This window comes from Mesoplodon densirostris, chromosome 12 (assembly GCF_025265405.1).
Source record: "Mesoplodon densirostris isolate mMesDen1 chromosome 12, mMesDen1 primary haplotype, whole genome shotgun sequence".
NCBI classification, from domain to species: domain Eukaryota; kingdom Metazoa; phylum Chordata; class Mammalia; order Artiodactyla; family Ziphiidae; genus Mesoplodon; species Mesoplodon densirostris.
This window is the reverse complement of record NC_082672.1, coordinates 21,528,419-21,555,741: the sequence shown is the minus strand read 5'-3', so window position 1 is coordinate 21,555,741 and position 27,323 is coordinate 21,528,419. Positions and strand designations below refer to the sequence as shown.

Sequence of the window (27,323 nt, the reverse complement as noted above, 5' to 3'; positions counted from 1 at the left end):
CGTTTTACATTCAGGTCAGCAAACTGAAGTTCACTTGTCCCAGGTTACACAGTAAGAGTGAAAGGCCAGAAAGCAATTTCAGCTAGTATACCTAGCATGCTACTGTTATCATTCAATATTGTAGGGGAAAATTTGTGCTTCAATGGAAAATGATGCATTTTTTTAGACAAGCAAACCCATCCAATTCTGACCTTTCTTATGCCTCAGATTTAGTGTCAGGAAGACCTGAGATAATTCAAGTAAAGTGCCAGAATGTTACTTCATTTAAACAAATATTTATTGAGTATATATGCCAGGCACTATTCTAGGTCCTGAAAATAGATACAGTAGTAAATAAAACAGATCAAAACAAAACAAAACCTGCACTCATGAAGCTTAATTATAATGAATGTGTAGCACATAGGAGTGTTATGTATCAATATTATCCCTGTTACAAAGCATTATCCCAACACAAGTTCTGTGGTCCTAAATTGTTTCTATAATTTTTACTATAATAAAACTATAAATATTCTATAGATTTTATAGTAATAATAGGTAGGACATACATACACAATTCAAGATAACTCAGACATTGGAAAGACCAGAAATTGGGAAGGGGAAATAGAAATTTGAGGAAAGGTCTGCTGATAGAACTTTGAATGCATTACTATCCTCTTTTGCCCAGGAAAAGCTATGAGAGCGCGCCAGCACCTACCTGAAATCCTAAGCAGGTGTGCTTATAGCCTATTTGCTTAAACCTCTTTCAAACGTTTGAGGAATGGCATGAAAAAGAATAAGCATTAGTTTCCACCTTCCAAGATAAGGTATGCAAACACCAAAGAGATTCTGAATATATTTTATTAGTCCAAATGCCTCTACTGTCAACAGAGTCGGGGGGGGGGGGTTGTTGTTAACTGGATGTTTGAACGCAGTTCGTTAAAAGGAAAATAAAGACCTGATTAAGCCTGGTGCAGCCTAGAATAGCAAGGCCCTAGGATCCTCCGTTGCTAAGGCAACCAGCTCCGCGCCCGGCCAAAGGAGAGGGTACCTGAAACCTCGGTGACCCGGGAGGGTGCCCACCTTCCTTCTGTGTACACAGTTTATTTGTGTGGTTTTTTTTGTTTGTTTACGGTTGGGAATAGGCAAGGAATACAACTGTCAATGGGGATGCTAGATTCGTGGCTTCTGTTCTCGGTAGAGGGCGCTATAAAAGCAAGTTCGCCCACAAACACCGAGACCCCGTTTCTCGCCTCATCGCAGCACAGACGCCCACAACTCGCTTCCGCAGCTGATTTAATTTTGGCCAGAAAAGCCCCGCCCCCTCGGGGTTGAGCAGCCCCACCTGCCAATAGCTTCTCGCGAGCCTTGAGACGGCGTGAGCTTTGCGTAACATCCGGTCGTGACCCTTCAGCCTTTCGGCGATTGGTCCGTTTTCACGGCTTGTTGCGTGACTTCCCGGCCGGTTCCCGGGGCAGCACGTGTGGAGCGGCGTAAAGACGCGGCTGCGAGCTGGTCCTCAGTGGCTTCCGGGAGGTACCGTGTCACCTTCCGTCCGACTAGGAGAGAGCCGTCACCCTTCTTTGGGGTGAGCGCCGCCCGGCTGCAAGCATGGTGAGTAAGCCTCGCTTTCTCGGGCGCTCTGGTTTGGCAGAGACCGGGTTCCTCTGGCGCCAGTGGCTACTGCGGCCTGGAACTGGGAGGGCTGGTCTGAAGGTGAAGACAGGCGGCTTGTGGACCGGTGCCCGGGTTTGGGTTACCCTCACCACCCCGGGCATGGTTTGCAGTTTAGAGTGGGTCTCCCGCGGCCAAGCGTTCTTGGGGAGTAGACAGAAGAGAATGGCCTACCCTTTACCACCCCCCCGTCCCGAGAGGCCTAAAAACCTGTGATTTGGCAAACAAACGCGCCACCCAGTGCTTCATGGGGTCGAGCAGAGAGGGAGTTGCTAGTCTCTCCAGCCATTGGAATGGCAGGTGTCTGCCCCATCTATTTGCTCTGGGGAAAAGGAGGGTCTAAGTTTGGGCCCGAAGCAAGGCGGCTTACTCAACTGGAATGATGCTTTCTCAGTTCAGAAAATTAAGGTTGTGTAGTGAAATAAAAACGCAGAAGGGTGATGAGTCTTACTAAATTTCAGCTGTTGTGTCATGGTTTTGTTTAATAGTTGGTACAGGAACTGTCTTCCTCAGATTTTCCTGTGGCAGGCTCCTGTCATTCTGGTTCAGACTGTCAGGGACCTTCTCTGAGCACTCATTCTAAAGTAATTCTTGAGTTATTTGCACATCGCTGTGTTTTGTTTTTATTGTCTTTACCTGAAATCATGTTCTTGATGATTTGCTTGCGAAGAACAGGAACTTTGACTTAGCTGTTGCTTACCTATTCCAGTGCCTACAACAAGGTCTGGCACAGAGTAGGTGCCAACAAACGTCTGTTGAAGGAAGGTAGTATACATTGTATTAAACATAGTTGATGTTTCTTGCCCTGGAAGTGCAGGTTTTAAAAATCTGTTGATCATAACATAACTTATTGAAGATGCCTATGTGGACTATGATATTATTCACTGTTTCGGTGTTGTTGTTCTGATTTATTTTATTATTCTGTTTCTGTTTCTTTGAAGCCTCACAGGAAGAAAAAGCCCTTTATAGAGAAGAAGAAAGCTGTGTCTTTTCACCTGGTCCACCGGAGCCAACGAGATCCTTTAGCAGCAGATGAGACTGCACCCCAGAGGGTTCTGTTGCCTACACAGAAAGTGGGTCCTGTTCTATAGCTAATAAGTTTGTAGGTAGACTGTTGATAGTTTTTAATAAATTATGTTAGCCAACTGCTATTTTCAGATAACTGTGATCTTCTGGAAAACAAAATCTGTGACTTAATTTTCAGTAAATACATTTTTTTTTTTTTTTTTTTTGGCTACGTTGGGTCTTCATTGCTGCACACGGGCTTTCTCTAGTTGCGGCCAGCGGGGGCTACTCCTCATTGGAGCGCACGGGCTTCTTGTTGTGGTGGCCTCTTTTGTTGCAGAGCACGGGCTCTAGGCACGCGGGCCTCAGTAGTTGTGGCACACGGGCTTAGTTGCTTCGCAGCATGTGGGATCTTCCTGGACCAGGGCTCGAACCCGTGTCCCCTGCATTGGCAGGCAGATTCCCAACCACTGCGCCACCAGGGAAGCCCAATATGTTCATTTTTACATTGTGCATATTTATTTTGATGGATAATTTATCTTTATTGGAGATGTTTAAATGAGCCGTCTTGTAGAGTAGTGGAAAATATTTACTAAACCATCAGCAGCAAGGCTGCATGGTGTTATTTAGGGCACAACCGTATGCTTAGTCTCTGCTTTCCATAAGATCTTGGCGTTTCGTAACCACAGACTGCATTTTGCCTCTTGGTCATCTCATGAAATATAAAACTCATGAATTAGCTTTAGAAAATACCAGGGAGCCTTTAAGAGGTTGATTTGGTAATTATCAGTCAGAGTATACTTGTTAAGTGTGGGTAATGTGAAAGGAAGTGTTGGGGAACACTGGCATATGTACCTTTTTAGTAAAGCCCGTGGGTATTGTGCATTGAGAAGTTTCTTTGCATATAAATACAAGAAATTGTACTTACCTTTCAGTGCCCCTTAGTCTTCTAATCCTCCACATACATGATAAAACAAAGTGTGTGTGTGTGTGTGTGTGTGTGTGTGTTTCTTGGCTTAAATTGTTGCCCAGAAATGTCTAGTGGAAGGAGGAATTTTTTTTATTCCATTTTAATTTTATGTGGCATTTTGTGTTTCCCGAGTTGGTCAAGAATTCTTTGTCTCATTCCTGTCAGTCAAAATGTTCATGGGCCATTTGTCCCCTGTTCTGAAAGCTGTGCTCATTGGAAGGTTCCTGAGCCTTATCCTTGGAACAGGTACTTATTCCATTTTGTTTATTATCCTAGATAAAAGAGGAAGAAAGGCGAGCAGAACAGAGGAAGTATGGAGTGTTCTTTGATGATGATTATGACTACCTGCAGCACCTGAAGGAACCGTCTGGGCCCTCAGAGCTCATTCCCACAAATACCTTTGGTGTACCTTACGGGGAAGATGAGAAAGGAGAACCTTTAACACCTGCAGTAAGGCTTTTTAGCAATTTAAATGTGAGAGAGAGTGTGTGAGGAGCCATGAGTGAAGAACCACCATTTTTTAAATCAAGATAACTGTTTGGGGCAAGAAATGGTGTCAGTGTGAAGAGCACAAAGATAAGCCGTGCCTTCGCTTAAAATTGTATATGTGTATGCACATACGTACCGTCAGGAGGGAGCAGGTCTCCTGTTCTTGGGTTGTTGACAGTAACCGTTTTTGACAAGGTTGGAACTTTTGATCAGTAGTTATGGTCATGCTAGGTAGCACTTTTCAGTAGAAGAAAAGCTGCTGATGTTCTGTATGTTAGCAGCTTAACTGTTTCAGCATCTTAAACTGCTCTAAGATAGACTTAACTTTTGTGGAACTTTCATAGAATGTTCAGATCTTTAATGCTTGTAGAAGCTGCAGGCTAACCGTCAGAGAGAATGGAGGCAATAGATTGTAATGAAGTTTCTGTTGCTCTTAACAAAAGTGCAGTCCACTTTAATACTTTATCTTTTAAGTACGTATGAGAGCACATGTTTATATGAAATTCGTGCTCCTAATTTAAGTTCTGTTTTCTTCTCCCTGCTTATGTTAAGGATGCCCATGTTGCATACCTTTGTTATCTCATTTTTAATTTAGTATAGAGTAAATTTCCCTGTGAAACTTTTATATCACTTGGCACTTAAAAAAAAAAAAAAGGTACTAATGTACTGTGTTTATTGACAAAAAGAAGAGATACAAAGGGCACCAATTTCCCCTGCTTCTCATTCTCCAGTCCTATCGTGGTCTAGACATTCTTTTCCTTGGGGAAGATGTGATCATAACCCCTCCAGTCCATACTTGTTGCTTAAGGAAAGTCAGAAGGGTTAGGTTTCAGGGTATCATACCAAAAAAGAGGTAATAACTGCACCTGTTCATTCCCTCACTAGGTCATAGCTCTCGTGAGGCCTCCCACCCCACTGCCACATCTTTAACAGAAGCTACTTCTCTACACCTTCTTCCCCAAGGCTATTGTATCAGTCATAGGATATGTATCTTATTGACTCATTTCCTTGTGCGACCCACTGAGGGAGGGGAGGTGGTCCAGTAGTGACTTAACGTCTTTATCTTATGTAGTAAGAAAAGTTTTAATAAAGTCCTAACATTCTTCTGGCTGAATTGTGTTGGCCAGTAAAAGATTAGTTTTTAATTCTTAATTCATTTTGGGTAAAAGTAACCACTATCGAATTGGCTTTTCTAACAGAGTAAGACTCTTTTTCTTTTTGCTATGCCGCGTGCGGCATGGCATATGGGATCTTAGTTCCCCGACCAGGGATCGAACCCATGCCCCCTGCAGTGGAAGTGCAGAGTCCTAACCACTGGATCACCAGGGAATTCCCCAGAATAAGACTCTTTACTGGACACTTCAGTGATGTTTATAAGGACGAGTGAATTATGTTTGAAAACAAGTGCCATTGGTTTTCTGTAGCGTGATGCAAAAATATGGATAAGTCCCATGTGTTTCTTCAACTTTAATTTGTAACAAACCACCAAAATTGAGTAAACCAGCAATACTGAGTATGCCCTAAAACAAAAGCAGTGCAGAAAGATAGTGGAGAATTAGTAGGGCTTGATTAGCCCCTGATTTTCACTTGAAGGAAAGCAGGTGCTGCCACAGTGGAAAGCAGTTGGGCAAACCTCATGTAGTTCAGAACCACTGAAATCACAAAAAAATGACCGTTCCCTTTTTTAAAAAATGTAATCACTATCTACACTTTAGTTATGTATATGATTCTTTGACTGTTTTTCACGATTTGAAAAATATCTCCAAAGGTAACTCATTAAGCACAAGCTCATCCTCCCTTTTTTTTCAACCCCAGTTTCCAAGGATAGATAATCAAAAAGAGCATCTTAAATATATTCTACCACAATTTTTTAAAAAATTAATGTAATATGCACCCAAAATGATTAAATTGTGCACTTAAAGTGGCTGGATTGTGTAGTATGTGAACTATATCTCAGTAAAGCTTTTTTAAAATAGGATTCTACAGCAGAAAGCCAGATCTTTGTCCATGTTTACGCCACCGAAAAACTCTGGAAGCCATAACAGCTTACTAGGTATGCACTCATGCTCCTCAGAGGCTTCCATTTCAGCAGGCTCTGTCTGTGAGCCAGTGAGAATGAGTGCCTCAGCTTCCTGCCTGCTGCTAGACTGAGGGCGGATGGTGGGCAGGTCCATAGACAGAACACCTAGTGCTGACGCTCACATTATTAACTAAGTGGTTGTAGGGATGAAACGAAAGCATAAGGACCGGTCAGAAAGTACGTGCCAGCACATGTTGAAGTAGATTGGATGGTTTCCAGAATGAGGGGAGTTCACATGAAGGAAAGTTCCAGAACAGTAATCAAGAAGGGCTTCATGGTGAAGGAGGGAACTGAGCTGGTCCCTAAAAGGGTGGCTTTGGGAATTCCCTGGCGGTCCAGTGGTTAAGACTAGGGCTTTCACTGCCATGGACCCAAGTTTGATCCCTGGTGAGGGAACTAAGATCCCACAAGCTGTTCGGTGCAGCCAAAAAAAAAAGAAAAAAAAATGGGTGGGTTCTATTAAAGAGAGAAGAAGGACCGTTCCAGTCAGAAAGAAGGGACATGAGGTAGTATTGTGGGTCATCATGTCCAGCACATGTGTGCTCCATAAGTTACTTTGAAATATTCCATGATGTGAGGAACTGGACTTGATTTATATGGAGGTTGCATTATAGAGTAACAGGGTACATAGAGTAGACCTTGAGTTTATAGTGCCTTGAAAATCAGGAGTGAAAAAACCTGTTAAAAGTTCGGGAAGGTCATATTATAAAATTTTAAGGAGTTTTAACCTGGCAGTAATATGAAGATTGGACTAGATGTAGACTAAGCAGCAGCTGTGGTTATCTGTGTCCTGGTTAACCATGAGTAAGATGGTGCCCAGAAGACAGGTGTGAAGTAACTGTATACAAGAGAGTTCAAAGGGATGGGTGGTTAGAAATGATTTATGACCACCCTAGGATTTAAGCAGCCAATTTGGAGAAAAGCTGTGCCAGTACTAGAGATTAGGACGTTATCTCTGGTTTAAATAGGAAAAGATTAATTTTGTTTTGAAATTTGAGGAGAGTGGAGTTATGAGACCTGGAATTGAATCTCAAAACCCCACTTAACTAGTCTCAGGCAGGCATGCCACTTAACCTTTCTTAGCTTGTGTTTCACTGAAACATGCTGATAATTCATGGGGTTGTAAGGATTAAGTGGGATAAAATACTGGAGAAAGCTTTGTGAAGTATGTCAGGGAGGTTGCTTTTGAGATAATGATGGAATATACATGTTTAAAATATGTAACTGGAGCACAAGTGAGAGACAATGCAGAATGTAGTTGTATTAGTAGGATTGCTGTAACAAATTACCACAAATTACCACTGGGTGGCTTGAAACAACAGAAATTTATTCTGTCACAGTTCTGGAGGCCAGAAGTCTGAAAGTAAGCTATCAACAGGGTTATTCCTTCTAGGTGCCTCACAGGCAGAATCTCTTCATGCCTGTCTCCTAGCTTCTGGTGGTTACCAGCAGTCCTCAGTTTTCCGTGGCTTGTGGGTGCAGTGCTCTGGTCTGCCTTCATGCGTTCTCCCCGTGTGTCTTGTCTTCACATGGCTTCCTTACAAGGACACAACGGTCAGTGGATTAGGCCCCCACCATCGCCCAGTATACCTCATCTTAACTGGTTACATCTGTAAGGAATCTGTTTCCAAGTAACGTCACGTTCTGAACTCCTGGGTGGACATGAATTTTGGGGGGGCATTTCAACTCTTCATAGTTCAAAAGTATTGCTAAATAAACCTAACCATTGTGTAACTTCTTTTTCAAGACCACTGGGATTAAATTGCCTTCCTCAGTGTTTGCATCAGAGTTTGAAGAAGATGTTGGACTGTTAAATAAAGCAGCTCCTGTTTCAGGTGTGTATAATTTCTTTAACTTTTCAAGTGGATAGAGCTGTGTTTTACAAAAAGAAACGTATAGTAATGATACAGAGTTTTTCTGTCCCCGGTAAAGAGCTTAAAGAATTGAGATGTGTTTGAATTCAGATTAGAGATCATTAAATTAGGAAGGGATGACTGTGATCTTCGTCCTTTTCTTTTTTTTTTTTTTTTTTTTTTTTTGCAGTATGCGGGCCTCTCACTGTTGTGGCCTCTCCCGTTGCGGAGCACAGGCTCCGGACGCGCAGGCTCAGTGGCCATGGCTCACGGGCCCAGCCGCTCCGCGGCATATGGGATCCTCCCAGACCGGGGCACGAACCCGTATCCCCTGCATCGGCAGGCGAACTCTCAACCACTTGCGCCACCAGGGAGGCCCCGTCCTTTTCTTTTATTGCCATCAAATTCTTAGTCTCTAAAGTTCCTATTTGGAGAGGAAAGTGGGAAAATTATTTGCGGTGATCTAGTAGGGGAATTTTGGCCTAGCCTAACCTCTTACAAAGGAAACAGTGATATTCAATAAGCCTTACATTCATATAGTGCGATCTTAAAAATACTTAATCTGTTAGCTTTCAGAGTTTCTCCCAAGAGTGTAGAAGTATTTTATAGAAGTCCATTTTACCGTCTGTTCCAGATACACCAAAAATTATAATGTTTGTTTTTTTGCAGTACCAATAATGTATTTTAGAACAAACACAGAAGTCCACAGAAGTGGTGTTTGATATTTCCTGCTAAATTACCTTAGTTATTGACTAACATTTGTCATGTGGCATTCATTCATTAATTCATTCTACAGATTTCTGAATTGCCACTATGACCATGTTTGGGTTAAATCAGAATAAAAGCATAATCCCTGACCTCAAGGAATTTACCATCAGTTGGGAAAGATAGACAATAAATGGGAAATTACAATTATAGTGCAAATGAATAAATAGTGGTGAGGCACCAAACCCAGCCTGGGGGAGTTGGGCAAGGTGTCCTAGAGGACATGAGGCAAGGTTGATTTCTTAGGTAGACCTTAGGCAGGTGAATGTAGGAGAGTGGGGTGGGGAGGAGAGGATATTCCAGACACAGGAAACTATGTGCAAAAGCAAGAGAACACAGATACAGGAACCTGCACACCTTTTAGCATGCCTGGAATGAAGGGTAAAGATTAATATGAAATGAGGCTGTAGAGTCAGACAGTGGCCATTTTGGGAAGGGTGATGGAAGCCATGTCAGTTTACAGGTTTGAACTTGAAAGTTTTTCTAGGACTCTGTAGTATTTTTATTGATACATATAGAAGAAAACAGCTGAAGAAACAGGTTGAGATTTTTAAAAATCTCATGGTCTGAAAAGACAGAGTTTCACAGGCTACAAATACTAAATTTATTTCTTCTAGCAGGTGAGAGTTACTTCTAACAGATGAATTTAAAGCCCAGTTTTTCTGTGGGTAAAAGCTTTGGATTTTGCTAAATAGACACAGCTTAATGTTGTAGATCTATAATGAAAGTTTTTACTAGTGAGTATTGAAACCAGAGGGATTTTTTTCTTTTTTAAATTTTCTTGGAGTTCTCTATCTCTACGTCTATTCCTGAACTGAACTTTTTAAAGTTTTTAATCATTGTTTTATCCTCAATACATAGGCAGAGTCTGGCATGTAATAGCTACTCAGATTATGTTAAGTGAAGGAATCATGCTTTCTTGGAAATTATTGCTCAATTTTTGTTTTCCTTCTAGGACCTCGGCTGGATTTTGATCCTGACATTGTCGCGGTTCTTGATGATGATTTTGATTTTGATAATCCGGATAATCTACTTGAAGATGATTTTATTCTTCAGGCCAATAAGCCAACAGAAGAGGAAGAGGGAATGGAGATAGAGTATGTGTGGTTGGTTTTGAAGCAGGAATGACCTGACTGTTGCTTCTTCTATAGGATAGTAACCATTAGATGTTATGGCTGGAAGAGGCCTTCAAGAGCATTTAATCTGAGACTTCTGATTTTAGAACAGAGAATGTGGGACTTGAGGTCTTTACAGACCATCGATAGATGGGGCTAAAGTCCAAGCTGCTTGATTGCTAGTTCATTACTTTTCCAGCCAAACCAGACGGGTCAAGCAGCACAGCTGTTCCTGCCTAAACAAGAATCCTGCCTCTGAAATACCCTCAAATTTTACTTGTGCAAAGTCATTTGGTTCTGTTGTTTTTCAAGTTGTTTTGACATTTAATTTATGGCTCTGACTTTAGGAAATCTGAGGCTGAAGATGACAGTGAGTGGGAAGATGTGGATGATGAGAAGGAACGAGGTAGTGATGATGATAAATATGACCCTGCAGGCTCATCAGATGAGGATATGTCTTCCCCTAGAAAACCTCTTGGGGCTGTAGAAAATCACTTGTTCTGGGAAGAAGAAACGAAAAGTCGCTTTACTGAGTATTCTTTGACGTCCTCAGTCATGAGGAGAAATGAACAGCTGACCCTACATGATGAGAGATTTGAGAAGGTAAACTCTCCAAATAAGGGGCCTTTTAATACTAGTTCCTAGTACGATTTATGACATTGGAACCCAAAGCTAGAACTTTCAGCATTAGAAACAGACTATGTCTTTTATTAAAACAGAGCATAAAACCACCCCAGTTTTAATTCTGGAAAGAATGTGTATAAGTCAAAAGGTGACTGATGAAACCTCCAGACTTCCTCTTAGAATCTGATATTTTGATTCTGAACCTCTCTGATCCCAGTCCCTAAGATTATGCTATCTTCCTCAAGCATTGGCCTGAGCATAAACAAAATTCCATTTCTTTCCTTTTTTTTTTTTTTTTTTTTTTTTTTTGAGTGATTTTCTTACTGTTACATCCCAGGGCCCTGGCATATGGCAGGGATTCAGACTCTTAAGTAAATGATGAGTAAATTCCCTCAAGATGAATCTAAGGTAAAGGTTCTGACTTTGCTGCCTTTTCACTAAGTGCTCATTTCCCTCTTCTCTCCAAGCAATAGGAAAACTATTAGTAATAAGCTCACTCTTCAGGAGCTGTATCAACCCCTGCTTATTCTCTTACAAAGCCCAGCAGAGTTAACAGCATTGGAATAATACAGTCAGCATCATCTAAACCAGAATGAAATTTGTACATAAACAGGAGGCTCTTTAGTTACATGGTCTTCTAGCTTGCATAATCAATGAATTTGAAAATGTCTGTGAAATATTATGAGGTAAAGATTTCTGCCTAGCATTTTGTTCACCAAGCTGAACAGAATAACTGCCTTTGATTTTCATTTTTAAAATTGAAGTATAGTTGATGTACAATATTATGTAAGTTAGAGGTGTACAATATAGTGATTCACAATTTTTAAAGGTTATATTCCATTTATAGTTATTATAAACTATTGGCTATATTCCCTGTGCTTGCACAATATATCCTTATTTTATACCTAATAGTTTGTACCTCTTAATCCCCTGCCCCTATATTGCCCCTCCTCCCTTCCCTCTCCCCTGGTAGCCACTAGTTCGTTCTCTATATCTGTGAGTCTGTTTCTTTTTATTTATGTGCACTAGTTGGTTATATTTTTTAGATTCCACCTATAAGTGATATCATACTGTATCTATCTTTCCGTGTCTGACTTATTTCACTTAGCATAATACCCTCCAAGTCCATCCATGTTTTTGCAAATGGCAAAATTCCATTCTTTTTTATGGCTGAGTAGTATTCCATTGTGTGTGTGTGTGTGTGTGTGTGTGTGTGTGTGTGTATGTATGTATATGTATACACACGCACATACACACACCACATCTTCTTTATCCATTCATCTGTTGATGGATACTTCATATCTTGGCAATCATAAATAATGCTTCTATGAACACTGGGGTGCACATATCTTTTCAAGTTAGTGTTTTTGTTTCAGATATATACTCTGGTGTAGAATTGCTGGGTCATATGGTAGTTCTATTTTTAGTTTTTTGAGAAGCTTCCATACTGTCTTCCACAGTGCCTGCACCAATTTACATTCCCACCAACAATGTACAAGGTTCCTTTTTCTCCACATCCTCACCAACATTTGTTATTTGAATTCTTTTTGGTGATAGCCATTCTGTCAGGTGTGAGGTGATATCTCACTGTTGTTTTGGTTTGGGTTACCCTGATGATTAGCGATGTTGAACGTCTTTTTATGTGCCTGTTGGCCATCTGCTTTTCCACTTTGGAAAAATGTCTCTTCAGGTTTTTTGCCCATCTTTTAATCAGGTTGTTTGGTTTTTGTGTTTCTGATGTTGAGTTACATGAGCTGTTTATATATGTTGGATATTAATTCCTTACTGGTCACATCACTTGTAAAAGTTTTCTCCCATGCTGTAGGTTGTCTTTGTGTTTTGTCAGTGGTCATTTTCATATTAAATGGCAGCCTATATTCAGACTAGATGTCAGTCTTAGAGTGCTGAGTAGAATGTCTTCCACACCGTACTGTTATGGTGCTAAATCCCTGCTAACACTTAAATGGTAGTTGTGATCCTCCTAGGGCTTAAATATTGTACAGGAGTAAAAGTAATGTAAAAATAACATTTAAATGCTATAGTCTTAAAGAATACATTCATTTTTCATCTTATCTTTTTTCTTTATATTCAAGTTTTATGAGCAGTATGATGATGATGAAATTGGAGCTCTGGATAATGCTGAATTGGAAGGTTCCATTCAAGTAGACAGCAGTCGCTTAGAGGAAGTTTTGAATGACTACTATAAAGAGAAGGCAGAGAAGTATGGTGACTTTTCCTTGATTACTTCCTTTTTTCTCGTTTCAAATAAAGTCTGTAATCGCACAGCTGAATCTAGAAAATCACCCAGTCAAGATCCATGTTTAGAAAATGTATGTTTTCCTTAACCTTTGGCTCACGTTTTGCTATTAAGAGTTCTGAAGCTGAATATAACAGTGGGTGGAAACATACTGAGAACCACTTTCTCTGTAGCTTTGACCTGAGAGTCATGATGGAATAACTGAGGATTAGGGTACAAGGTCATGTTCCACTTGGAGAAGGAGATGGTGCTTCTAGCCTCCTTGGCTGAAGAATTGTTCTGACTTCTAAGTATATACACTCTTCATCTTCCTGAAAAAGGTGTTCTGAGAAGTAGATCAGAGTTTGTCTCTGCAGCCTGATTAGCATAACTTTCTATCCAAATATTTGGTAAATCATCATCCACATCAAGGTGATTTCTCTGAGAGAAACTAATGAAGTGTTTACATCTGCTAGAAAGGTCTGATGTTCCCTGATCACTATCATATGTAGATCCCAGAGCAGGACAAGGGCTATATTCTTCAAGTGAGCTGTTTGAATACTTTGAAGAGGCAGATGGGCTGATGCTTTTCAAGGCTTTAAACAAGATGATGTTATATAGGAAAGATGCCGTCTTGTTTAATGTGTTAAAACCTTGCAAAGACACAGAGAGAATTTTCCTTCCTATCAGCAGAATGTATGTCCAGAACCTGCTGTAGAGGAGAGGCAAGCCTGAGTAGAGCTGATTTTGACAGGAAGTGACAGATGGGGCAAATGAGTTGGTGGATTTTAAAAAATGTTGTAGGTCCCTGAGCTCTTTAAGTGCAGTTTCAGTAACGTAACAGTGTAATAATGGGTGGTATTTTTTTCCCCTCTATCTTCATTTTTGAAAACCCAACCAAAAGTTGTGTAAAACTGAATACTCTTGAACCCTTCGAGGATCAGGACCTGCCAGTGAATGAGCTCAGTGGGTCTGAGGAGGAAGAGATTGTTACTGTAGTTCTTGAAGAAGCCAAGGAGAAGTGGGATTGTGAATCTATTTGTAGTAAGTATCTTAGTGTCCATTTTACTGCTAAAAGTATAATAGTAATTTTAAAGTATTGGGGACATCAACTTTTTTGGAAAAGTACATATTTGTGAAAATGATTTTGAAAAATAATATTTCAATTATTGAGTTGTAATTGAAACATTTAAAAACATAAGAGAGACTCCATTATTTTGAACTATGAAAACACTAAAGTCAGGAGTATAGGAGGAACTCAGTAATGTTTGGCTGAACTGAAAGTATACTTATTGATACATGATTTTTGTGTGTGTGTGTGTTTTTTTAAGGTACATACTCAAATTTATATAACCATCCACAACTTATCAAGTATCAACCAAAGGTAAGTAAGTCCTAGTGTCCTGAGCTATTCGAAATATGCAGTGCAGGAAATGGAATGTACAAAATTATTTTCTCACAGTATCCCCTTTGTGGCTTGCAACACCATTATAAAAAGCAACAAAAATGTGCCATTAGTGAGCTGTTTTTTAATAGGAGTAGAAAAAAACACAGTGCCATTTGATCTTTCTTTCAGCCCAAACAAATCCGACTATCTTCTAAAACAGGAATACCTCTCAATGTCTTAACTAAGAAAGGACTCACAGCAAAGCAAGTTGAACGAATGCAGATGATTAATGACAGTGATCTGCCTAAGGTATCAACCCAACCACGTTCTAAAAATGAAAGCAAAGAAGATAAAAGAGCAAGAAAGCAAGCTATAAAAGAAGAGCGCAAGGTAAAGTAATTTTTTCATATGTGAGATTTAGAAAGTGCTGGGGTGGGGGTGGTCACGGGAATTTTCTTCTGTAAAGTCGGTCTGCGTCAGTGTGAAGATCTGAATAACAGCATATTCTTGCACAGGAACGGAGAGTGGAGAAGAAAGCTAACAAATTAGCCTTCACACTGGAGAAAAGAAGGCAGGAAAGAGAGCTGCTGAACTTGAAGAAGAATGTTGAGGGTCTAAAACTATGACAGTGGAACATTTCAGATAAGGTGCATTCCCCATTACGGGCTCTTTGTTATGTACAGTAATGAACGAGGATCTTCAAAGAGATAAAACTGTTCGCTCTGCAATTTTTACTGGCAGGTATTCAAAAGAAAACAGTACAATATTTGTGTTTATACCAGTAAGCTTTCTCTGCCAGCTGTCTTGTAAATATTGTAATATTTTTAAATTTAATATTATAGGCTTAAATTTGCTTAAATAAATGACTTCATGAACATGAAATGTTTGGATAAATTAAAGGAAAATGTCTTCATAACTTAAATGGAATTGATTTGTTCTTCATTTATTTGTGTGGTTGTTCCAGTTGCCTTTTGCAGATGTTCTCAAATATTTCTTTGAAATCTCTCCACTCCTTTTCAGTACTTAAGTGGTTTGATTTCCTGTATGTAGAAAAGTAACCCAGTTAAGAACTCATTTGAAATAGTGGCAAGAAGAGCTTCCCTGAGAAGGTTCCACTGGTAGGAATCTAAGTTTCCCCTTGCTGTATGCAAAGGGTTATTTCAAAAGGATGGTAAAACAATATTGAGGTTATTGGGACTCAGTTACCGGCTGACTTGTTTTTGGAATTTAGGAAGAGTGAAGACAGGAAACAGAATAGAAGAAACAATCAAGAAAACTTCCTTGGCTTCAGTGAGTACCTGGCTCAACATCAGAAATATTGACTTCAGTTTAAACTAGAAAGCTTGTCTTTTCAACATTATTTAATGCTTGGAACCATTCATACTTGATTAAAATACATAGTTGAAAATTTTCCCTGTTTTTTGATGAGATTTTTTAACTTCTCAACTTTTTCAAGGTTCAAGCAATGACACATCACAATTGTTAATTATTTGGTAAACTGTGACTTTTTTGGAACAGACAAGTTGTTAGTGACCCATGTTCATGTGTCCATGACTAATATGTTATTATCTGGACTGTTCTGAAAAAAAAAAAATCTGTGGTCTGTTGGTCTCAGTTGGGTACAGAATGGCTGAGGCAGAACCATTCTTAACAGGTGAGCTGCATTTGATATCTAAGTTATTAGAAAGTGTCTTCATCTATAATTTGCTTATGGCTTTTCCTCAGCTGGGAGGTGTTATCTTGTTCTGTACGTTATCGGTTCTAAATCTAATCATTGTAGAATTTTTAAAAGAGTTGTGAAAAACAATAGCATTAGGTACTCTACCAACACTGATAGAAAAAAACTTGGCTGAAGAGCTTGTCATTACAGAAGTAGAATACTGGAGAGCGTGTATTTAAATGCCAACCTGCAGAAGCAAAGGGCCAGATGATGGTTTATGTTAGTATCAGGAATGTACTAAATCCTAAAGAGGTTGACCATTTATTTTGGTAGCCATCTCATGTGAAGGTTCTTAAAACCAGAAAGAATCTAGAATGTTACTTTGACTTGGTGCGCTTCAGATTCCATCTTTGGAGCTTTTCAGTTCACCACACCTGACCCAAATGGTTTAAATTAACACGTTATGTATTTTGCAATTAAGAGAATGTGCCTATAAGCCACTAGTCTTGGTGAAGCATATTGTGATTTAGACTGATTATCCTCCAAATTTAAAGATCTTGATTTTATTCTGGAAAAAAGTTCTTACATGATATTTTGTACTATTTCATAACATTCATAACGATGTCAGTCATATAAACAGTGGTTGGGAACTTAACATAAGCTCCATGTTAAATGTTAGCAATAAGGGGGTTTTTGCCTTCAAGGACTGCATTGTCTGAGGAAGCAGGGTGTGTGCAGCAAAATATAATGCCAAGTCACTGTGATAAGTACCACTTGAAATGAGGATCTTGGTACTTGCTGTTCCCCCTGAAGTGCTCTGGCTGTAAATAAATCATCCTCAGGGATGGTGCTCAATTGTCACCTCCCCTATAAACTTTTCCCTGACTGTATTTAAAAATAGCACAAACATCCCTCCTCTGCATTCCTTATGCTCCTTGCCTGCTTTATATTCTCCTTAACGTCTACTGGCATCTGATTTTATCGTGTTTTTCAGTCTTGTCTCACTAGAACAAACTGAGGGCAGGTTATTTTTGTTTACTGCTTTATCCCCAGGGTCTAGAACAGAGCCTGGCATTTGGTAAATGGTCACTAAGAAATATAAAAATGAATGGATAGTTGGGACAGCTAATTCAGAAAAGAATTGCTTAAACTTGGAACAAAAAGACCTAGCCTCAGTGTTAGCCAGAAAGAAGACCTCAGGCATCCCAGACAGATGGCAAAATCATGAAGAATTTGCCTGCTGTATCTTAAGGACCTATTTTGTTTAAGCACTGTCTATGATTGGTATAAAGTCACTTTTTCAGATACTTGAGAACTTATTTTACAAGTCAAACTAAGTGTCAAAAGTTCTTACTATTTGTGATTATTACCAGTGATGTATCCACATCTCCGTTGTGCTGTCATCAAATCACCTCAGGTGAAGGACAGAACTTTAGCTGTCTTGTAACTTTACTGTTAGATTATCAGTACTTTTATGTTGCTTCTTGTATGCTGACATTAGTATGCTTTATCCAGCTTGTTTGTTCCAGTTAAAGGTCAGAAGAAGGTAAAACTTCTAATGGCCTTATGGAGAATGTATAATAAAACAAACATACCCGCTATTCAAGATAAGAAGTAGAACAACTTATTCAAGTTAAGGAAATAGAACACAGAAGCCACCTATATAGGTGGCTTGAATAAATCCTCAATTTATTCAATTTTTTCTTTCCTTGGGTAACTTTTATGAATTATCTGGACTTTTATATTAATCATCACCTGCATGGCATCCCTATAAACACAGTATCTTGTTTTGAGCAACTGAGAAGCACAAATCTAGCTCAATGAGGGAAGTAATTGCTACTGTTTGATCAAGGCATCCTTGAGAAGATGAGCTGAATAGTTTCTGAGTCTACTTCAGCTCTTAGAGTTTACAAGAGCCCCATGTGGTGATGTCAGTGAGCCAGGTGATGAGTGAGTCCTGGGAACACAAGTGACCATAGTTGAAGCATCCTGAATCTCCTGCCAAACTAGGCTTAGCAATTGTATGCTCATTTTATATTTTATGCTTCTATACTTATTATGACCTCTCTCTGTCTCTGAAGAGATGAGTGCAGAACTTTCCTGTGGAGTGAAGTGAGTATCCTCAGCTTATCTAGACATGAGAGTATGAAGGGCGAGAAGGCACTTCGCTGGGATTTTGTCAAGCAAGCCAAGTATAGAACAGAATGAGAGCCAGATATATATAGGACATGCTATCCTCAGATTACAAAGGCAGTGAATATCTAGGTTATGACAGCCTTCAGCATGTCTGTGTCTTTAGTCACACTCCTCCAGTCTGAACTGGTTGCTTCTCTAGTTCTGGTGCCCAGCTGTTATCCTGGGAATCCCCTTCTCTCCCTCCTCTGTGGAATGGCTATTTGCTGTATCTTTTACTCACCTTGTTGTGGAGTATATCCTCCAGTAATTCTTGAGACAGAGTACATGGGATGTAAACTTTTTGAAAGCTTGCATGTCTGGAAATGTATTCTACCCCCATATTTGATTGATAGCTTGGCTGGGTATAAAACTGTGGGTTGTAAATAATTTTCCCTCAGAAGTTTAGAGAATTTTTCCCCATTTATTTCCATTTTTACTATTTGTAAATCTGAAGCCATTCTGACTCCTCATACTTTGTATGTTACTTTTTTTTTCCTCTAAGTAGGATCTCTGTCTTCAGTGTTCTGAAATTTTACAATGATATTTATTGTTCTAGACATATTTTCATTTGTGTGGGTGTCCTGTCAAACAGGAGGCTCATGTCCTTTCACTTCTGGAAATAGTTTAAAATTATTTTTATTTTCTTCCTTGCATTTTCTCCTTTTCTCTTCTGAACTCCTATTATTTGGAGTAGGACCTCCTGGACAAGTATCCTAATTTGCTTATGTTTCTCTCCATTTCTGTGCCATTTCACTCTACTTTCTGGGAGATTTCCCTAATTCTATCTGCCAACCTACTGTTGAGTTTTTAATTTCTAAGAGCTTTAATTTTCCTTTAAATTTCTCTCTTGTTTACTTTGGGCTTACATGCTAGAGATGTTCCTCAGATCTTTGGAAATTCCTGTCTGTTTGTTCATGATTAAGATTGCAGGACGGGAACACTAGGAACTCTGGATGGGTAACATTGGATGATTTTGAGCTTTTTTTTGTAGGGTGGTCTGGGTGAGCTGTTTGGGAATCTTCCCAATGTCAGTATCTTTAGCTCTTTCTCCATGGAATGATGATATTCCCAGGGAAGCTTCCATTCTGCCTTGAGAGTAAGGGTCTGGCAGGGAGAATTCTGTGAGCCAAGTAGAGGAAGGTGGGTGTGGGATATTCTCTGCTTCCAGCATCACTGATCATGAGGTTAATCACTAGATTATATACATACACACACACTTTTGTGTGTGTGTATGTATATATGTGTATACATATACAGTTAATCCTCATTAATCATGGAATCCCTATTTGCAAATTCACCTCCTCACTAAAATTTGTAACCCTAAATCAATATTCATGGTGCTTTCATGGCCATTCACAGATATGCACATACCAGTTAAAAAGCTGAGTCAGCCAACACACATGTTCCCAGCTAAGGTAGAGCAAGGTGATGCTCTGCCTTCTTGTTTCAGCTGTCCTACTGTAAACAAGTGTCCTTTTTATGGTCTACTTCGTGCCATGCTTTTCATAATTGTGCACTTTTTCTTGGTGATTTCACTGTTTAAAAGGCTCCCAAGCATGGTGTTGAAGGGCTGTCTGATGCTTCTAAGTGCAGGAAGGCTGTGATATGCCTTATGGAGAAAATATGTCTATTAGATAATCTTCATGCAAGCATGCATTATAGTGTGGTTGGCTGTGAATTCAATATTATTGAATCAACTATATATTTAAATAAGGTATCTTTAAACAAATTCATAAAACAAGGTTGTGTGTTGATAGGTTGATAAAAATGTTGTAACTTTGTATTTCCCCAGGGAAATAGAAATCCATTTGTATAGTGCATTATTTGAGAGTAATGAATGAGTCAGTATTTGTTCATTTAGTGCTTGCAGGGATTTATGGAATGTAACTAGCACAAGTAATGAGAATCAACCATGTATATGTGTATATACATCTGTATCTGCCTACCCATGCCTTCAGCTGTGCCTCATGTTGACTCATGCACAGACGACCTCTCATCCTTTCTGGAGAGTAGACTTCTGCTAGAATTGGAGAAAGACAATCACCCAGGGGCTGTGGGATGAAGGGGGGCGTTCTAGGAATCTTCACTTCTTTTTAGAAAACTTTCTCCCTGATCCTCCATATTTTAGCAATCTCTTCTTCCTCCTCTTCACGTATCCTGTCCCTGTGTCAGAGGTATGTGCTGCTCCAGGGGTTTCTGTGATTTTGAAGGGCTCTGCAGTGTAAATCTGGATGGCTCTCAGTTTTTTCTACCATCAGCTTGGGAAGTGGATTTTGATGTAGTTTTATGTCCTCCAGGTTGGCTACCATGGTCCCTCAGCTTTCCAGATTCCAGTTTTTTATTCTTGTCCTCTTTCCTCCCTGTCCTCCTGGTCCTCCATGTTTCTGCATCCCTTTACTGTAGTGTTTTGGGGGAAAGCAAAAATAAGATGGAGTGTTCTCTTTGCCATCCTAACTCATTAGTCTCAGTTCCTTTTTTTTTTATAAGTCATGTTCCTGAGATAATAAGTTTCAGCTAGTATGCCACCCCCTTTGCCATAAGGCCCTGGAAGATGTCAATATTGCTAATATTTGCATGTCCTGGACTGCAAAGGACTTAAAAAGAGTTTCTTGACTCACTGACAGCTAAATGAGAAAATGTCTTCCTTTTTCCTTCTCTGTAATGCCTTTATAAGGAAATGTGGATTGGTAGGTATCTCTACAAAGCATTCTTAACTTCCAGCTCAGAAAGAGAATGTCTAGTCTCAAGTAGAATTTCTTCCAATTTCATTACAGCTGTAATCCTCTCCAGGTTTCTTATAAAATTTTTGAACTGAGATCTTTGTAATGCTTATTTTTTCATTGTTAACATACTAAACAAAACTGTTGATCACTTCCAGATCACTTTCCTCATTTAAAAAATTGTCTTAAGATTATGAACCAATGTATAAAAACAATAGCCACTTTAATAGTCTACTGAGACTCCAGTTAGAGAGGGTAAAGTTAGAAATAGCTAAGTTAATACACATTGTTTTAGAATCTTTTCTATCAAAAGGGTTTTTTTAATGTCATTCTTTTATTTTTAAACAACAATGCATAATCTTTATAGAAAAATTGAAAATTTAGGAAACTAAAGAAATAGTCACCTTTTTTCTTACCACTCAGAGGTAATTACTATATATTAAATGTGTAGTGTGTGTGTACCATATATATATATATGTATATATATCCTTCCAGTCTTTATTTGTAAATACATGAATAAAAATGCATATTAAAATTTTCCATGTTATTCTCCCACAAATCATTTTTAATTACTACATTCTCATTCACTCATTGGCAACCTACTTCTGTAAATGCCAGAAAGTATAATTTTTGGCTTTGCAGGTCATAAGGTCTCTGTTACAACTACTCAACTCTGCTGTTGTAGCACGAAAACGACAGTAGATATTTTATAAACAAACAAATGGGCCTGGCGGTGTACCATTACAACTTTATTTACAAGATCATGCAGCCTCTGATTGGGCCCACTGGCCACAATTTGCCAGCCCCTAGATATGTAAACTTGTAATTTTGACATAATTCATGAAAAGTTGCAAAATATTAGAGAAAGATTCCTGCACTCTTTATCCAGTTCCCCCCAAGTTACATCTTCACTACAGTACAAGGTAAAAACCAGAAAGTTTGCATTGGTATAAGGAGTGTTTATAGTTCCATACCATGTTATTACAGGCATAACCACCACCTCAGTAAAGATGCCGAACTGTCCCGTCACCCAGAGGTCTTCCTCATTCCACCTCTGTATAGTCACAGCCACCTCCCTCCCTGACCATGCCTACCTCTTAGCAGTCACTAATCTCTTTTCCCCCTCAAGCTTGTCATTTTGAGAATATCTTACAAATGGAATCATACAGTATGTGACCTTTTGAGATTAACTTTTTTCACTCAGCAATGGGATTGAGTCAGGTTGTGGCATGTATCAGTAGTGTTCCTTTCTATTGCTGAGCTGTGTTCCAGGGTATGGATATAGCACAGCTTGTTTAACCATTCACCTATTGAAGGGCATCTTGGTTGTTTCAAAAGATTCTTTTAAGGTTCTGTTGATCTCTGTGCTTGGTTCTCCGTGTTCCCTTTCTTTCTCATTGTCAAGCTTCCAAGTTGAATGTGGTTCAGAATGTGGTGGTCCATCTGTCTCGGGTGTTCAATTGAGTCTTATTGTATCTGTCATTATTTCAAACGCATTGAATTCAAAACTCACTGATTTAAACCAAAGGTCATTGATCCTCCAGGGACTTCCATTTGCTTTGCAGGTTAGTAGTGATACAGTATCTCTCTATTTATGGTGATCACTGAGAAAATAGTCTTAATACTCTTAGAGACAGAGGCTCAAGTTTGAGTCTCAGTGTTACTACTTACTACCTGTTGTCCTCAAGAAGTCACCTAACCTTGAACCTTCATTTTCTTACCTGTTTAAAAAAAAAAAGTATCAACCCTATCTCATAGGATTGCTGTGAGGAGTTAAATGAGATTACATAGGAAAAGTGTTTGGGGGACAGGAAATCACCCTACAAATGTTACAGTAATAGTCATAAAAGTAAATCATCCTTCATTAGTATTTTAGATAAAAGTAGCAGTTTTGTAATTAGGATGAGTAGCTTTTATTAATGAGTAAGTATGTGGAGGGGTGGGATATCCTTGCTGGAAAAAAAAAAAATTAAGACCCAGTTTTTATAGAGTTAGAAGGCCAGAAGAACAGAGAGGAAGAGTGGTATTTCCGTATGCTGTAATGGATGACCTGTGTTGCAAATATAATACCATCTGGCAGATGTGAGAAGAAATCATTTAAATCAACAGTGTCTGTAATGAGCTACCATCTGATTCCTGTTAATCAGGCCTTCCTTTTTCAAACCGTCTTCCCATGGTTTCCATGACCCTGTTCTCTCCTGCTTCTCCTTCTGGCTTATCATCATCTTCTTGGCCCTTAAATATGGAGTTCCCTGGGGATCATCCCTGTACTTCTCTTTCCATGACCTCTTCCCTGGCAATATCATGCCTTTACATCACTCTCCAAACAAAGCCTACATCTGTGTCTCTAGCCCTGACCTCCCTCATTTCCATCCTGCTGGCTGGATGACTCTATCTCAAACTCAGTATTTCCAAAGCTGAGGTCATTTTTCTTACAAGATGGCCCTTCTTTTCGAATTCTTTATTTCTATCCATAGTTCTACTGTCTTCTCAGTCCCTCAGCGTTCTTCTCTCTGTCACCTCCCAACTCCCCCCAAATCTAGTCATCAATATTGATTCTTTGACCACAGTTTCTCCCATTTCCTCTTTCCATTTCAGGCCTACATCTTCAGCCTTTTAACTAATAATCCCACTTTCCATCCTCACCACCATCCATTCATCCCTCCTCAGCTTTGTCACATGAATCTTCCACAGCTCTGTTCAGATTCTTCCTACTCAGTGTCCTTGATTGCTCCCCTTGTTTGTAGAAGAGAGCCCAAATGGTTAGTCTAATACAAAATCTTCTGCATGATCAAACTGCTTTTTAAGTCTTATATACTCAACTCCAGATGAACTGAAAGGCAGTAATATGAAACAAAACTCTTTATTTTTCAGAATTCCACAATGGTTTGCTTTTCTAACTTCATTTAAAGTAATTTATGGGCATACTTTCCTTTTCTATGCTGGATCCATGTATGGTTTCTCTCAGTATTCCCACAGAGTTACATATGGCAGGTGTTTAATTATTTATAGAATGAATGATTGGTCCTATGGTAGAAACTCAATTCTTGTTTGACCCATACATTTAACAAGTAATTATTGAGAACCTTACTGTGGGTCAGGTACTTTGAGGCATTGGGATATAGTGGGCACAGTCAGTCAGTTTTTGTTTTTGTTTTTTTTAATTTGAGTTTATTCTTCATTTAACTTCGAAAACACTACAATAATTGAATATTTTTTAAAAAAACAGTAGCAAGTAGTGAGCATATTATGATTGTAGGCCTTCACTCATTCTCTACTGCGTATAAAATGTCAGCAGTGAATGTTCTTCACGGGCTCCAAAAAGAGATCCTACACTAAACACCACCCTGGGATGATGTTCATCATCCTCATGTGCTTCTCCATTGTAACGGCTCTGTCTTTCCTGATTCGGAGCAAAGCCCACCAATTCTGCTTGGTCCGTTTCATCCTCTTCTACTTCCTTCCTCTCAGGTAGGAGTTTTTCCGACAAAGAGATTTATCAGGAGAGAGAGAGCCATTCTCAGGAAAGTTTACCTTAAATTCAATGACTAGGCAACCCTTTTCATACTTGCCATGATAAAATAGCATGCCTCCATTTAGCACATACATGGCCTTACATTCTAGTAGCAGTCTTAAAAGATGTTACCATTGGATTATTTACGACTTCATACTAGGGTATCAACTTTGTACTTAGGTCTAAAGCTAAGCTATCAGGCAGTTAGTTTAAGAATATATTAAATATTAAATAATTATACTCTAGTTGCCTGAAGCATATGGAATTTATCTGTTCAGTGAAGTGAGAACTCTAGGTTAGGAGAAGAAAATGGGTGAGTTTTACAAAGGATCTTCCTAATAGAAGGAAGTAGTTGGAGAGGGGAAAAGAGAGTGAGGATATCAAGCTATTGAGGTCTCCTCCAGTTAATCATTTCTTCTCGGGCAGGCAATTCTGTGAAATTAACATAATGTGCTCTTGGATCCTATACAGATGGCAATCAGGAATTATTTCCCTGTGAAGTCTGTGGAAGACGCTTTGCAGCAGATGTTCTGGTAAACATAAAGACATTTTGTAGATGTGTTTCATTGGAGTTAAATGAACTGTCAAGTCAGTGAGGAGGCCACAGTGGCAAAGATTAAAGACAGATGTGGAGGGAAAGCAAGGGGAGAAAAGTACATAACCTGTGGCTGGCAGGCCCAGAGGACACTTAAGCAGATGAGTGCTGCCCCATGCAAAAGGGAACTTATTAAACATGGTCCTCTTACTAAAAGGAAGCCAGATGAAAGTATCTTGGCACAGCTGATTGTCTCTTGAGAGGTTTTGGCTCTTTCGCCTTTTCTATAAGCATCAAAAATTCAAATTTTAAGGCCAAAGCACCAGGGAAATTAGCTAGTCAAGAGGAATGAACATTGAATTTGGAGCATCTGGAAACTTGGCTTTTAGCCTCAAATTTGTCACTAATTCTGACAAGTCCTTTAACCTCCCTCTGTTTCCTGCTTTGCCACGTATAAAGACAGAACTCTCTAGTTTCAGGGGTTTTATGTAATTTGAACAAAATGGATGTAAGGCTTGTTCCAAGACCTAATTGTTAATTAGATTCAAGCTAACTGCATGTCAGGTCCCTAGATTGATGCCTATAAAGTTGAATAAAAGCTTGATTTATTTCAAAATTAGGGAAACAAACAGGTAGTAGGCCCCCCATATTATGAAGGAGTTCCCAAGAAAAAACGATTTAAAACAAAAATCTAAGATGATAATGAACTGTTAGTTGGGACATTTAGGTCAAAGAGACTTGTTTTGAACTTAAAGAATTTGGACTATAAACCTGACTACATTTGGGGCAAAAGACTACCAAATGAGGTTGTAGGTTTTGTTTCTCGGGGGAATTTAAGAGTGAAATATCTGTTCTAGCTAGAGTTTGCTGGATCTAGAAGGGGAACTCACAGGGCCTGTTGTAGCCCAACAATCCACTAGGGAGCTGCCTTTGCTAACCCAGGACTGCACCCCATGAGAATGGATTTGAGACCTAGAAGGTACTGTTTGAAGAGGGATCAGTAAATGCCAAGTGTTCTTGGGTCCTCTTGAGTTTTACTTCATTGACCCATTTCTAGGCTACAAAGAGCATTTGATCAAGTGGTCTGTTCTCTCTCTCTCTCTCCTTCAGTTTAAAGTGGTATGGCTTGTTCGTAGCCAGGTGCAGTGATTCTCATGGAGCCTGTATTTTTTGGGTCTGGACAAAGCAACTGTTAAGTGATAGCTATTATGAGTTACATGACCACCAAGGAAGAGGACTGAAGAGTGGAAGGCAAAGATCCTGGCATAATCCCATAGTGGTGCAGTGCAGACTTTATAAAAGTGGTACACAGGCAAAGCTCTGTGTGCTGACTCCCAGGTTTTTGTACCAGAAATGCTAAGTACTTACAGGTCTACTGCCTGGAGTAGTTTTCTCTGCCGCTTGTCTTAGTTTTCTCTGCCGATTGTCTTATAAGTATTGTAATATTTTAAAATTTAATATTATAAGCTTAGATTTGCTCTAAAATAAATGACTTCATGAATGTGAAATGTTTGGACACACTAAGGGAAAATGTCTTCATAACTTAAATGGAATTGGTGTATTTTTCATTCGTGGTATGGTTGTCCCAGTTGTTTCTTGCAGATGTTCTCAAATATTTCTTTGAAACCTCTCCACTCCTTTTCAGGAGTTAAGTGGTTTGATTTGCTGTGTGTAGAAAAGTAACCCAGTTAAACTCAATTTTGAAATGTTGAGTGGTAAGAAGAGTTTTTCTGAGAAGGTTCCACTGGTAAGAAGCTAAGTTTCCCCTTGCTGTATGCAAAGAGTTCCTTCAAAGTGATGGGAAAACAGTGTTAAGGTTATTGGGACTCAATTCCTGGATGACTTGCTTTTGGAATTTAAGAGCAGTAAAGGCAGGAAACAGAATAGAAGAAATAAGAAAAGTTCCTTGGCTTCAGTGAGTACCTAGCTGAATATCAGAAATAATTTATTTCAACTTAAACTAGAAGGTTTGCCTTTTCAACATTATTTAATGCGTGGAACTATTCATTGAGCCCAAGTGATAGAGTTAAATATGTAAGACCAAATTTTAAGTAAGTTTTTTCAGCTGAAGAGGCCTTTTATTGACCTTGCCCAAACACAATATCTCGTTATGTGTAACATGGGTGAAGAGAGCCAGATGGATTTGCTCTGCTGTGATTTGAGAGTTAGAGAATGAACTTGGCTCTGAAGGTGCAACCCAGTCATTGCAGCAGGGGCTGCTTGAGTACACTGAGGCATTACGAAGTTTGTGATTGTACATGTTAAAAATTTTAATCCCCACTCCTTCTTTTCTAGGAAAGGCATGGACCAATATGTAGAAAACTGTTCAACAAAAAGCGTAAACCTCTCAATTCCTTAAAGATTACAGGGCATTGACATTCCCACTGTGTGGAAGGCTTCTCAGTCCAAGGTACTATCGATATCTTCCTTGCTGTTCTTGATTATCTCCTTCAGTACATTAAAGCCTCTTTCTGGCTCTCTGGTTTCATTTTTGCTTGATAATGCAGTGTAATGTCATGTAAGTATAATCCACCTTTACTGTTTT

General features: G+C 39.3%; 2 protein-coding genes across 2 annotated transcripts in view; both read left to right on the top strand.

The window, feature by feature from the left end:
• The first annotated feature begins 1,420 nt into the window (after window positions 1-1,420).
• On the top strand, window positions 1,421-15,066 carry LTV1 (LTV1 ribosome biogenesis factor). Its single transcript, XM_060114724.1, has 11 exons — window positions 1,421-1,590; window positions 2,592-2,723; window positions 3,902-4,075; window positions 7,942-8,029; window positions 9,768-9,909; window positions 10,275-10,530; window positions 12,645-12,772; window positions 13,692-13,831; window positions 14,119-14,171; window positions 14,364-14,564; window positions 14,690-15,066. Exons 1-11 carry the CDS (start codon window positions 1,588-1,590, stop codon window positions 14,798-14,800), a joined length of 1,428 nt encoding a protein of 475 aa, XP_059970707.1. The 5' UTR covers window positions 1,421-1,587; the 3' UTR covers window positions 14,801-15,066.
• Window positions 15,067-15,800: 734 nt separating this feature from the next.
• Window positions 15,801-27,323, top strand: part of ZC2HC1B (zinc finger C2HC-type containing 1B) — a 32,825-nt gene continuing 21,302 nt past the window's right edge. The window contains 4 exon segments of the mRNA XM_060115358.1: window positions 15,801-15,828; window positions 24,715-24,776; window positions 27,074-27,135; window positions 27,137-27,188. Of these exon segments, the coding sequence (XP_059971341.1) occupies window positions 15,801-15,828; window positions 24,715-24,776; window positions 27,074-27,135; window positions 27,137-27,188 (204 nt within the window).

Bases quoted from the DNA above. Each gene is read 5' to 3' on its own strand.
- LTV1 (XM_060114724.1), top strand. The intron at 4,076-7,941 runs GTAAGGCTTTTT...TTCTTTTTCAAG, and splicing joins GAGAACCTTTAACACCTGCA to ACCACTGGGATTAAATTGCC. The intron at 10,531-12,644 runs GTAAACTCTCCA...TTTATATTCAAG, and splicing joins ATGATGAGAGATTTGAGAAG to TTTTATGAGCAGTATGATGA.